The following is a 13,501-nucleotide window of genomic DNA, read 5'->3' on the forward strand; positions in this document are numbered from 1 at the left end:
GCACAGGTCACGCTGCAGGGCCACTTGGGGAAGCACCAGGGTCTTTCGGGTGGCAGAAGGAGCCAGGAGAAGGCACGGACAGGGCCCCTTATTGTGGCTTCTGGGGGAAAGGAAAGAAAAGGCAGGGTTAACAAGCTTAAGATTTGCTAGTGTGAATAATTTCAGCAGTCTCTGGAGTATAGGGGCTTTCTCTAGTTGTCTGGTGCCTGGCCCTGTGATGATTAGGACAGAAGAGGATAAAAGCCAGTTAGAAGAGGTGGTGCAGAGTACACCTGGTTTGGTTAGTTTGCATATGAAAGGTGTGCTCCAGGCAAATCATTTGCTATCTCTAAGAACTGGTTAGCCCTGGGAGGGGCAGTCTAGTCCCCAACAGTAAAGCCCCCAATGCCAGAGCATCAAAGAATACAGAAAATAAGAAAATATAGTTAATACACATTTGATGAGAGAAATGAGGAACTCAAAGATACTTCCATCTTAGATGACTATGGAAGTGAAATGCTGTTAACTTTCAAGGGAACTAAACTTTACTGAGCCCCTCTTGTGTGCCAGGCACTGCTTTAAGACCTTTCCAGAGTCTCAATTAATCCTCAAAGCAAAGTTTTGACAGGGGGACTATTTTTAGCTTAATTTTACAGCAGTGTTGAAGAAGTCTGCAAGAGTTTGTTCTCGGTCCCCTATGACATGCTCCCTCACAGCTTGTTTGAGACGTGTTGGATTTGAGGTGCCTGGAGGATATTTTGGTAGAACTATTTAGGACACGATACCAGTAATATCCCCATTTTAAACTATATTTTTATTTAACAGACACTTATGTTGCACTTTCTATACTCTAGACACTGTCTGTCCTGAAAGCTTTACAGATTCCATCTTATTTAGTCCTAAAACAATACTTTCAGCTATGTATTATTATCTTCATTTTATTCATATTTTAATCATCTTAATAGCTACCAATTTATGGAATATCCTGATGAACCATTCACTGGACTAGGCATTTTATGGAAACTAACTTATTCAATCACTCAAGACAAATGTGATTAGCATCATTTTAAACGCCATAAAACTAGGCTTAGTGGCTTGCATCATTTGACTACTATCACATCTTTATTTTCAAGAATTTCATAAATATGAGCTTCTGTTGCAACTAAAACTATTATCCCATTTTACAGACTAGAAATTAAGTCTCAGTAGCTTAAGTGACTTGACTAATACTACAAGGCCTTAAATCACCCAGCTTGGATTTGAATTTCAGTATATTTGATTTTTCATCCCAATCTTTTCCCAGTATTCCTGTACTTTTCAAACTGTGTTTCACTGGAGCTTTATTTTCAATGTTTCATAAATGTGGGTTTCTTCACAAGATTTCATAAAATTGGACAGTGCTATGGGCTGAATTGCATCCCCTGCCAAAGTTCAGATGTCAGAGTGTTTACCCCAGGACCTCAGGATGTGACTGTATTTTGCAGTTGGGTCTTTAAAAAGGTAGCTGAGGTAAAATGAGGTCATGAGGTCAGATGGGTGGGCCCTAATCCAGTATGACTGGTGTTCTTATAAGAAGAGGAAATTACGACACAGACACACACAGAGGAAAGACCGGGAGACAGCAGCCATCTACAAGCCAAGGAGAGAGCCTGAACAGAAATCAACCCAGCTGACACCATGATCTCAGATTTCTAGCCTCCGGGCCTTCATGAGGAAATAACTGTCTGTTGTTCTGGTGTTCTGTTATGGCACCTGAGGAAACTAATGCAGTCAGTCTGCACTATAAACACAAAAGTGTAATGCCACTGTCCTAGGTAGTTAGTCACACAGATTGTTTGACCAGTCTGATTACTTTCCTAAGCTCACCAACCCGGAGGTCAGATGACTGCCTGGGATAAAAGCCAGCTTCCTCTTGCTGTTACTTAAGCCACTGGTCTGCAGGCATTTTTTTCTTCTTCTAACTTCCCCTGCGGTGGCAGAGGAGATAAATATTAGCGAAACAAAAGTCCAGAATGCTAAGGTTTCCACTCTCACTTCCTCTCTCCCATTAACCCAGTACTACTTTGAATAGGGTAAGTGCCCTGGGGCACCGAGCTGGGGAGAGAAGACAACAGTGCCTTGGAGGCTGCCCTGACGGCAGACACAGAGGGCCATGCTTTCACAGGGCCACTTCTGGTCACAGAAAATGCCAGGATGATGCCTCACACCCACCTAGCTGTGGCTCTGATGACAGCCATGGCCTTTCTCTCCTGCCTGAGATCCGAGAGCTGGGAACCCTGTGTGCAGGTATGTGGTGGGAGTCAGCTCAACTTCTCTGAGCTTTGCTTTGCTTTTGAAAAACTGCTCTCTGCCCAGAGTTTCCCACAGTGGGCCCTGGTTAGTTTCATTAGCAAAAAGAAGTCAGATTACCTTAAAGATTTGAGAAACCACAGGGACCAAATAATTCATGGTTACAGGGCACTAACGGGCAGCCCCTGGGGCCATGTCCCGTTTAGAATTTAAAGTGCTACTAGCAGTTTAATAGGGACTTTGGGTCAGATAAACCTGCTTAAAATCACTGTTCTACTTCTGGGCTGTGCAACCTTGAATAAGTTAATAACCCTCTCTGAGACTAGTTTTTGCATTGATAAAAGAATTATAGACTTCTGTAGAGAGTTGTAAGAAGCCAGCGCCCTGTCATTCCTTTCCACTGGTGGTTTGTACACTGCTTCAAGCCCTTGCTTTGTCTCTTTCAGTCTCAGGAAGATGTTATTTTGTCTCTTAATAGAAGAAACTTTCTAAGGGGATTTCAGATTTCTGAATCTAGTCATAGTTCTGTCCAAGGGATGAAAAGAAAACAAGTTGGAAAAAAAAAGAGAGAGAGAGAGAGAGAGACAGAGAAATAGAAAACAGGATAGAGCAATAAAGAGAGAAGAAAGAAAAAAAGACAGGGCAAGATGTAAACTATCAGGTGTGCCATACTTGCTTGCTTTGTGAAACACCAACCAGCGGGCTCATGACCTCATTCCTAACAGGTCTCTTGTTTTTCCCCTGTGTGGACTTCACAGTTGCTTTGGAAGCCCACAGCAGAACCAAACAGCAACATCCGGGATTTAGGATGTGGCAGGGTCAGAAACTCAAGAAAAGCCTAACTAGCCAGAGTCCTGACATTGAGGATGGGGAAATAGGGTACTTGAATAGGTAACAAAGACAAACTTGTTATCTCCAAGTCCTCTGCTCCCCCAGCTCCCTGCCCACACCCTGCTCACAGCACTTAGCATAAAATGCCTTCAACTGGGACTTGAATAAACCTCCACTTAATCAGTTATCCTTTATTTTATTCAACAAATACTTATTAAGCATTAACCATTTTCCAGGCACCATTCTGAGTGTTGGAGACACAGTAGAGAGTAAGACTCAGAGCTTACAATCTAGAAAGGAAAACGGACAGTACATATGGAACAACCACACAGAGGACATGTAAGATAGTGATATATCCTGTGAAGGATGATGAAGGAGGGTGAGGGAAGAGTGGCCGGCACCATCCCTTATTAGACAGGATGGTCTGTGAGGAACATATGAGGATCAGCATTGCAGGAGACATGGGGATGAAGCAAAGAGCTGCACTGTGAGGCCTTACACATATGATTTCATATCTCTGAATTCTTCTTTAAAAGGTTTATCTGAAGATTAAAGTATGGAACATATAAGAAATGAGCCTGCATATAGTGGGGAATTAATAACAGCCCATAATAATACATGTTAACCTTTATTGATCATTTATGCTGCAATAAGCTTTGAGATAATCTCTTTAAATGCCTTATCTCGTTAATCCTTTTAACAGATGCTATTGGTTTTCAACTGAAAACCAAAATTAGCTGGCTTAAGCAAGGATTTTTGTTGAAGAAATCAGAGAATTAGGAAATTAAATGGGAGGTCAGAGAACAGGACTTAACAAAGAATTTGGGGAACTGTGTCAGGAACGACCCCAGGAACCACGGCAGGTTCAAGCACTTGACCTTATTTACTAGGTTCCTTGACTGGCATCCTTGCACTTGAAAGATTTGTCCCCGTTTCTGTCTCATCTGCTCAAAGGTCAACGATCCAAGGGAGAGAATACAATCAGCAAAAATTGGGCTACGACTGAGGGAGCTCCGGATGCCCGACTGGCAGTCTCCACAAGCTTGTACACAGTGAAGGGTGTATTCAGAAAAACAACAAAATCCCTCACCTCCAATCACAGGGAAGAGCAAGGGTGACACCCAGAGCTTTCTAGACTCTAAAGCCTCAGTTCTTCACCACCTGACTCCATTGCTTCTTGCTAAATGCTGCCCTTGTGATAGCAGACGTTAAACATTGGGTACATAGTAGGAGCTCTTCCCTTCCTATCTACAGAAAGACATTTCATAAGAAAGAAGTGAGTGGATGGATGTGTGGATGGATGAATGGATGACTGGATGGACGGATGAATGAAGAAAGGTTGACTGGCCCATGTGCTTGTACCAGTGGCCTCCCAGGCTCTGGCTAGGAGAGGGCACTGCAGGGCAGTGTGTTAAGGTGCATGCAGGAAGACACTGCATCTAATGTCTGATCATTTCAGGTGGTTCCTAACATTAGTTACCAATGCATGGAGCTGAATCTCTACAAAGTCCCAGACAACATCCCCACATCGACCAAGATACTGGATCTCAGCTTTAACCACCTGAATCATTTAGGCAGCCATAGCTTCTCCAGGTTCCCAGAACTGCTGGTGCTGGATTTATCCAGGTAACGCACGAGCTTTCACCACTGCACAAGGTGAAATGTTCACTGTTCTTTGATCTCATGCTAACATTGGGGTTTCATTTTCATTCACCTATTCACTCATTCAACAGATGTCTCACTTGCTATATAACTTAGGGCAAGCCACTTGAAACTAGCAGTTAAATGAGACAGTTTCCGAGGACAACTCTATCTTTGGTTTTCTTTTACTTCAGGGAAGTAAATGGACTCTTTCATCAGCAGATATTTTTTGGCCACTTGCTGTGTGTTGTACACTCTGCTAGGAAACAAGAGTATGTGGATACTGAACATACAACCCCAGCTATTAAGAAGGGCCTATCCACTTGAAAGAATTAATGGGTTAAAATCCTGAGCATGGTGCTGGGCACACAGTAGAAATTCAAAAATGTTACTTGAGTCTGATTTTGGATTTTGAACCTCATGAGGTAAGGATAGTAATATATAATAGTTGTTGTTAAGCTATTTGCAAACTAGAGGCAATACATTATGTTATTCAGAAGAGGGACCTTTTATGCAGTGAATAATCAAGACAGATTTCATGAACTGAGTGGGAATCATATAATACCAAGAATATTGAAAGTAGGTTAGAGGATGGGAAATTAGGAAGATAGAAGTGACCCGAGGAGAAAGATGACAATATCAGAGGAAAGCATTTGCTGTGAGAAAGAACAGTGGCTAATATTTTCTTTTCTGATGCAGAGAAATATATTATTTATTAGGACAGGTAAAGTTATTATCATCATTTTAAGCGGAATTGAATCCTAAAATTATTTTCATCATCAGGGGCCCTATTTAGAAATGTACTAGATAATGGATGACAATCTCTATAAGAGTTTGTGAAAAATGGAGAAACTTCGTACTCATGACATTTTATCATAGAAACTCTTAATAAGGGCTAAGAGGATAGTAGGTATTTCTGTAGAAGAGTGAGCATTTGGTATTTTATGCTATATCTTGGGTATTGATAGAGTTTAACATAGGGGGAATAGAGCATTTTAAAGGCAGTGGCACAGAACCCTATGGAGGTCAAAAGACTTGAGCCAGGTCTTCCTCTAACACTTACTGCCATGTGACCTAAAGCATGTCACCTCATCTCCCTGAGTCTCCATTTTCATATCTATAAAACAGAAATTGTGAACCTTACCCCACAGGGTTACTGATGTTGAACGCTAACATGCTATATATATTAAAAACCTTATAAAGTAGACTTTATATAAAAATACTATTATAACATTTCATTAGTTTCTAAATTTCAGTTTTCTGAGTAAGAGTTTTGTCATGAGCTATACTGGATTGAGGTAGACAGATCAGCACCCCCCACCATTTTTTTTTAACAAGATGTGGTTTCTCATCAAACAATGTCCCTTATTATTCATTTTTGATCTACCACATACTCAAGGAACTACCCTCAGAGGCTTCAAACATGTGCTCAGAGAGAGGCCAGCTTCCCCTCTGGTTAGCCAGGAGGAATTTCTGGATTAGGGCAAGGAAAGATAATAGTGCGACAGACAAACTCTACCTTTGCATGTTGCTTCATTGTGTTCACGTACAGTAAAAACATTTGTCCTCTAAGGATGCTTTTTGATAGACCAGGCAGCCTTTTTTTTTTCCCTATGGAAATCTATTGATATATATTTTTTTCTTTTTGTAGATGAGGAAACAGGTGTGGAGAGTTTAAGGGATTCATATACATTCATATGACTTGCTGACAGCAGACTGGAGATGCATGTTCACATCTCCTGCTTCCAAGTTAAATGTTCTTTTCATCTTAATACTCTGCTTCTCTAAAGATGCGCCCCCTTATGTGGACAAGTTTTCATAAACATTAAGGATATCTGTGACACTTAGGTATAATTTTTTTATATCTTTGAAATTGACATTCACCAGTCATTTCTCATGCCTAACAACTAACAACTATCAGTATCATCTGTACCAATTGGATATACAATCACAATTGTGTGTGGCGGAGAATGGCTAAAGTTGATCCAAGGTTGTTACATACTCTCTCAGCCATTTGGCCTTCATGTGCCCTAATTATTGATCTTTAACTGACTTCCCTCTGATGGATGGGCTGCCTTTGCTTAGCATGTGTGCCTAGTGTGATAAAAAGAGATTATCATGGTGGCCAGTGGAATACCAAATCTGTGGGGCTTCTTTACTTCATCTGCCTTGCCTGATATTTTTGCCTATGCACAATCACATGGCATGACCAATCTGTGTGAAGACCTAGATGACTGGCTGGCATTTCATTTGGGGTTTTTATTCAGCAGAAATATTATGTAATCTGTATCTCTTTTCCCTGTAGATGTGAAATTCAGATGATTGACGATAATGCGTATCAGGGGCTAAACCACCTTGCCACCTTGATATTGACGGGAAACCCTATCCAGAGTTTAGCCCTGAGAGCCTTTTCTGGAATACCGAGTTTACAGAAGCTGGTTGCTGTGGAGACAAACCTAGCATCTCTAGAGGACTTCCCCATTGGACATCTCAAAACTTTGAAGGAGCTTAATGTGGCTCACAATCTTATCCATTCCTTTAAGGTACCTAAATATTTCTCTAACCTGCCTAACCTGGAGTATTTGGATCTTTCTAATAACAAAATCCAAAATATTTATCATGGAGACTTGCAGGTTCTACATCAAATGCCCCTACTCAACCTCTCTTTGGACTTGTCCCTGAACCCTTTAGACTTCATCGAACCAGGTGCCTTTAAAGAAATTAAGCTCAATAAACTGACTATGAGAAGTAATTTTAATAGTATAGATGCAATGAAAACTTGTATTCAAGGTCTGGCTGGTTTAAAAATCAATAGGTTGGTTTTGGGAGAATTTAAAAATGAAAGGAACTTGGAAAGTTTTGACAAATCTGTCATGGAAGGACTGTGCAATTTGACCATTGAACAATTCCGGATAGCAAACATCAGAGAATTCCCAGAGGATGTTACTGACTCATTTAACTGCTTGGCAAATGTTTCTATGATTTCTCTGTTGAGTCTGTATTTAGATAATCTAGAAGCCATTCCTGAAGATTTCAGATGGCAACACTTAGAATTAGTTAACTGTAAATTCAAACGATTTCCCACACTGAAGCTCAACTCTCTCAAAAAGTTTGTTTTCATACACAACACAGGCATGAGCACTTTTGTTGAAACTGAGCTACCGAACCTTCAGTTTCTAGCTCTCAAGGGAAATGATTTGAGTTTCAAGGGTTGCTGTTCTCACACTGATTTTGGGACAACCAAACTGAAGTATTTAGATCTGAGCTTCAATGGTATCATTACCATGAATTCAAACTTCATGGGCTTAGAGCAACTAGAACATCTGGATCTCCAGCATTCCGCTTTGAAACAGGCCAATGATTTTTCTATCTTCCTATCACTCAGAAACCTTCATTACCTTGATATTTCTTATACCCAGACCCGAATTGTCTTCCATGGCATCTTTCATGGCCTGGTCAGTCTCCAAACCTTAAAAATGGCTGGCAATTCTTTTCAGAACAACTTGCTGCCTGATATTTTCACAGAGGTGACTAACTTAACCGTCCTGGACCTCTCTAAGTGCCAACTGGAACGGGTATCCCAGCGGGCATTTGACCCCCTCACTAAACTGCAGGTGCTAAATATGAGTCACAACAAACTCTTGTCATTGGATGTACTTCCTTATGAACCTCTCCGCTCCCTCCAGATTCTAGACTGCAGTTTCAACCGTATTGTGGCCTCCAAGGAGCAAGAACTACAGCATTTGCCAAGGAGCCTTGCTTTTTTAAACCTTACTCAGAATGACTTTGCTTGTGTTTGTGAACACCAGCATTTCCTGCAGTGGCTCAAGGACCAGAGGCAGCTCCTGGTAGAAGCTGAACAAATGGTGTGTACACAACCTTTAGACATGCAGGACATGCCCGTACTGAGTTTCAGGAATGCCACCTGTCAGATAAGCAAGATGACCATTAGTGTGTCGGTCCTCACTGTACTTCTGGTATCTGTGGCAGGAGTCCTGGTCTACAAGTTCTATTTCCACCTGATGCTTCTTGCTGGCTGCAAAAAGTATGGCAAAGGTGAAAACACCTATGATGCCTTTGTTATCTACTCCAGCCAGGACGAAGACTGGGTGAGGAATGAACTTGTAAAAAACTTGGAAGAGGGGGTGCCGCCCTTTCAGCTCTGCCTTCACTACAGAGACTTTATTCCTGGTGTGGCCATTGCTGCCAACATCATCCAGGAAGGTTTCCATAAAAGCCGGAAGGTTATTGTCGTGGTGTCCCAGCACTTCATCCAGAGCCGCTGGTGTATCTTTGAGTATGAGATTGCCCAGACCTGGCAGTTTTTGAGCAGTCGTGCCGGCATCATCTTTATCGTCCTGCAGAAGTTGGAGAAGTCCCTGCTGCGGCAGCAGGTGGAGCTGTATCGTCTTCTCAGCAGGAACACCTACCTGGAGTGGGAGGACACTGTCCTGGGGCGGCACATCTTCTGGAGACGGCTCAGAAAAGCCTTGCTGGAGGGTAAAGCATGGAGTCCAGAAGGAACAGCGGATGCAGAGAGCAGCCAGCATGAAGCGACAACCTCCACCTGAGGAGGAGAAACTCCTGACGTGCTTCTTGCCCAGCTAGACCCAGAGCTTGTTCAGCTAACAAGTATTAAATGCTGCAACATAGCAGGCCTTGTGCTAAGGGCCAGTGGTTCAGTGTGCACAAGATATACAGGACTGCTAATTCCATGGAGTTTACAATGTAGAGGGAGTAAACACTGTACTGAAATACAGAACTTCCAGGAGGCTGTTGAAACCAATTCAACTAAGTGGTCCAGGACAGGGAAAGTCAACTCAACTCTTACCCAACAACACCGAATTAGAACTCAGTGAGATCAGAACAGGACAGAGTTCTCCAGAGTCTTTTCAGCGGAAACCACCTCATGTTATAGGTTTCAGCCTTGTTAAAAGACAATCGTTTTTGTAGTTTCAACTGAACTGGGTCTTTGCTTGCTTTTCCCTTTTCTATTGAATACAGTGTAAATTCTACTTGCTGACTCAGAAGGTTCCTGATTCAGATACCCCCTCCACTTTAAGTCAGTTCACAAACGTGCCAGTCATTCCTTAGCATGTTCTATTTATTAACTAATAGTCCCTGATATATTTTTGCTTTTATAAATCCAGTTCTCATTTTTCACGTCTTCTCTATAAACCCGTATCACAAATAAGGCTGTTAGAGACATGCTGGAAATATCCATATTTAACCACTATCTTTTGAGCAAATACGTAAAATACACTGTCACTTTGTCACTTGATGTCATTCTGAAGTTAATACCTACTAAGTTATGACTGTCATGAAGGTAGAATTAAAATAATTTGGTTAAAAGTGGCACTTATTGTAATAGAGGGAGACAAGTCCAACTTCCTGGTCTCATAATGAGCAATTTGGCCTAGAGGTGGGGCAAGAGGTGGGATGCCCTCAGGAGGTCAGCTCTTCTGGATGACGCCAGGAACATGTGGGCTGATATAGCTGGGGTGACCACACGATGAGAGTTGCAGCAAAGGTTTCTTCTGCAGCAAATGAATTTTGTTGGATGGACCATCGAATCCTTCAGGGGACTGTGAAATGGTTTCAGGTAGGGAGCACACATTGTTCCCTCCTGTTGGGTGTCACTCCATGACCACATTTAGGAAAGAGTAAATGTTATCATTGTGAAAATAGTATCTCTGAGGTTACTTTGGGCCATGTTAAGGGGGATTCTTAGAAAAGCACACTTACCCAGCTTCCCCAGAATCATGCATTCAAAGAAAGAGCAATGAGGACATTTAGAAAATACAGTTGTCAAAAACTGGAACTATGGCCACACTCAGGAGTGTGTTTGTGACTGAGTGTTCCAGAGTGTGTTTTGGTTGGAGCATAGCTGGAGTTGCTGAGCATGCCCAGGTGTGTTTGTAGGTCTTACATGGTAGAGAAAGGAGATGTATGTATGTGTGCATGTGCCTCTATGTGTTCCTATTCATGTTTGTGTGATCCTGGCTGCACAGAAGAAAATGTGATTATATTACAAGGGGAATATGTCCATGTGATGTAAAGATCTCCAGCTGTTTGAGACAGGTCCTCACTCTTGTGTTTGTATGTGATTGCTTATATACAAATGTCTACACTGAATTTCAAGTATACTTGAAGGCATGTGTTTTTGTGTGAGTGTGTTTGTGTTCATATTTAAGTATGCATTCTGCACCTGTGTGTTAGTTAGTACAAGCAAATATACAAGACTCCAAGAGGGAACATCAAAATACAACTAGAATATTTCCTGTTCCCAGGTATGCAAGGCTGTCACCAGCCTACTTCCCATCAGTCCCCTCTCCTAGCTGGGAATTCTACAGGTGAGGTGGACAAGAAAGGAAAGAAATGATATGGCAGAAACATAAGGGGGAGAAGAGGACAGTTAGGCCTGGGACAGGTTCTCTGCAGCTATTTAAAGTCTCTGGATTTAAAGAGAGATGAAGTGTGGAATAAAGAGATATGAAAAATTAATACTAATTAGAATGCCTTAAGTTTGTGTAATACCCTACAACTTGGAACATATTCACACAATTATAAACACATCTGAATCTCTCATTTTCCAGGTAGGGTAGCAGATTAAGAATTAGTTTCACTATTTTACTGGCATAAAACCTGAAGTTCAAGGAAGTAAATTTATTAGGCCACAGAACAAAGTGGCAGGGCCAGAACTCAAGTCTCCAGCGTACACCGGGCATCTCACTTTCCACTGCACCCCGTTGCTTCATGCTTCAAGATCACAAAATGGGAAGTGAAATTCCTGAGCTTCTCTGTGTGGTTCACAGCAGTCAAGGGCTTTTCACTGAAACCATGAATCATTAGGCAAATACATGTGCATATATATATATATATTATATATACTGAGTGATTCATTTATAAAACATTTCTTTCCATAAAAGACATGAGGGAGATTTAAACAAACTATACACAGACAAGTTTTGTTAATTAGGATTGGAAAATCTGGAGAAAGAACCTAAAAGAGGAAAAGGAAACACTAAGAATATTTAGCATAGTATTTTCCTGTCCTAACTTCAGAGAAATACCCTGGCATTTTGGATAGTGTGGCTTTTGGAGAAAGCCAAAACTCATATCCACCTCTCACCATGTGTTCCCCGGCTTCCCTCCTCTGAGAGTCTAGTCAACTCAAATGTAAAAGGAGGGTAGATTATTACTTTGCAAAACTGTTGTAAGCATTAAAAATAATACATGTTCAATATAAGGGACATTGTTTTCATAGGAAAGTAATCCTCTAGGAATTTATGAGGGGGCCACAGGTAGAAATACTGAGTGGTCTTCTCAATAATACCATTTTAGCAATTGCTGTTGTCCAACCTGGGAGACCACAGGGGGACTGTGGGTGTGATGCAGTTTCTTTCTGACTCAGCCTCTGCCCACAAGATCGTCATAACCCCAGCTTCCTTCTGGACTCTCTCACCTGTCTAGAAAACACCAGCAGGTTCCTGGAAGGCCTTCTGTGAACTCACAGGAGTCCTCACAAGAATGACTGAGAGGTCCACGAGAGCAGAGAGTACATCTGTTCACCCTTTGCTTCCCCAGCCCTGAGCTCCATGGAGTGCACACAGCAGATAAAACACACCTAGTTATTTGAAGAATTGATGGGGCGAGTGAAGAACCATCTCCACGGGGGATGCTGTTCTCCATTTTTCCCAGTCAAGGCCCTCAAGTCCCAGACCACAGTTCTTTGTTGCCCACGGAGTTTCCGAGGTCTAGACTTTCACATCGGCCCCCTGTTTCTCTTTTGTCTGCATGGATATTCTCAGCCACTTCCTCTACTTGGTTCCTTAACTCCAAGTGTTCCCAAAGACTTTGCAGAAGGGGAGAAGAGGACTTCTCTAATAATAATTATTCTTAATGGCTACTTTAAGGTCCCATTCTACTGCTTTAGGTGTGATATCTAATTTAAATTCCCACACCATGCCTATGAGATGGGCACTAGTAATATCAGCATTATTACCCATTGGAAAATGAAGGCTCTGAGACCATAGGTAACCTATCCCAAGTCCCACAGGTAGAAAATGGCAGAGCTTGGCTTTAAACGCAGTCTCTTCAAAAAGACTTCTCACTCATTCTTACAAGGACTCTTGTGAGTTCATATAAGACCCTCCAGGAACCTGCTAGTGATTTACAGATAAGTTATAGAGTCCAGAAGGAAGGTGGTGTTCTGACAATCCCGTGGGTGGAGAGGCAGAGTCAGAAAGAAACTCCCTAATTACTATCAGGACTCCTGTGGTTCCCCTGGTTGACCAGGGCCCAACCCCAGAATCCAGATATGAAAATCAAACCAAAAGATGTGTGTTTGGCTGAAAGATGAGCTGTGTAAGAGACACAAGGCAGTACTCGAAATCAACCATTTCCTCCAACAATGATGCACTAAGCCTGTCTCACTTTAACTCTTTTCTGATGGAGTAAATTCTTTTCCATGAGGCTCCCAGGACTTCCATGCAAATACGTCTATTCAAATGGCCTTCCAGATAGGCTCAGCTGCTTCTGTATTTATAGCGATTACCCACCAACCTGCACTCAGAGATCCTTTCTGCCAAATGATTTTAAATAAGGCTGCTCCTTTCAATGCCTTTATTAAATGGCAGGGATGCGTCATTGGAAATCAACACAATAAGGAGGTTAGGTGATAGTCTGTGTACATCAACTTTAGCAATGCACCTTGATACAGGATTTAAGTCGCACTGTCTGGAGAATGAGCACCAAAGCA

The 13,501-nt window shown here is 41.9% G+C and overlaps 1 protein-coding gene across 5 annotated transcripts; it reads left to right on the forward strand.

Moving 5' to 3' along the window:
* The first annotated feature begins 1,630 nt into the window (after window positions 1-1,630).
* TLR4 (toll like receptor 4) lies at window positions 1,631-10,016 on the forward strand. 5 transcript variants are annotated; one of them, XM_074362114.1, is made up of 4 exons: window positions 1,856-2,265; window positions 4,559-4,725; window positions 7,046-7,283; window positions 8,427-10,016. In XM_074362114.1, the coding sequence occupies exons 1-4, from the start codon at window positions 2,173-2,175 to the stop codon at window positions 9,309-9,311; spliced, it is 1,383 nt and encodes a 460-aa protein (XP_074218215.1). In that variant the 5' UTR covers window positions 1,856-2,172; the 3' UTR covers window positions 9,312-10,016. The 5 variants fall into 5 exon arrangements, with proteins under 5 accessions (XP_074218214.1, XP_010955488.2, XP_074218215.1 ...); XM_010957186.3 differs by having other exon boundaries at window positions 1,833-2,265; window positions 7,046-10,016; XM_074362111.1 differs by lacking the exons at window positions 1,856-2,265; window positions 4,559-4,725 and adding exons at window positions 4,785-5,165; window positions 6,392-6,588 and having other exon boundaries at window positions 7,046-10,016.
* The last annotated feature ends 3,485 nt before the right edge of the window (window positions 10,017-13,501 follow it).

The sequence above is a fragment of the Camelus bactrianus genome, chromosome 4 (assembly GCF_048773025.1).
Source record: "Camelus bactrianus isolate YW-2024 breed Bactrian camel chromosome 4, ASM4877302v1, whole genome shotgun sequence".
In the NCBI taxonomy this organism is placed as follows: Eukaryota; Metazoa; Chordata; class Mammalia; order Artiodactyla; family Camelidae; genus Camelus; species Camelus bactrianus.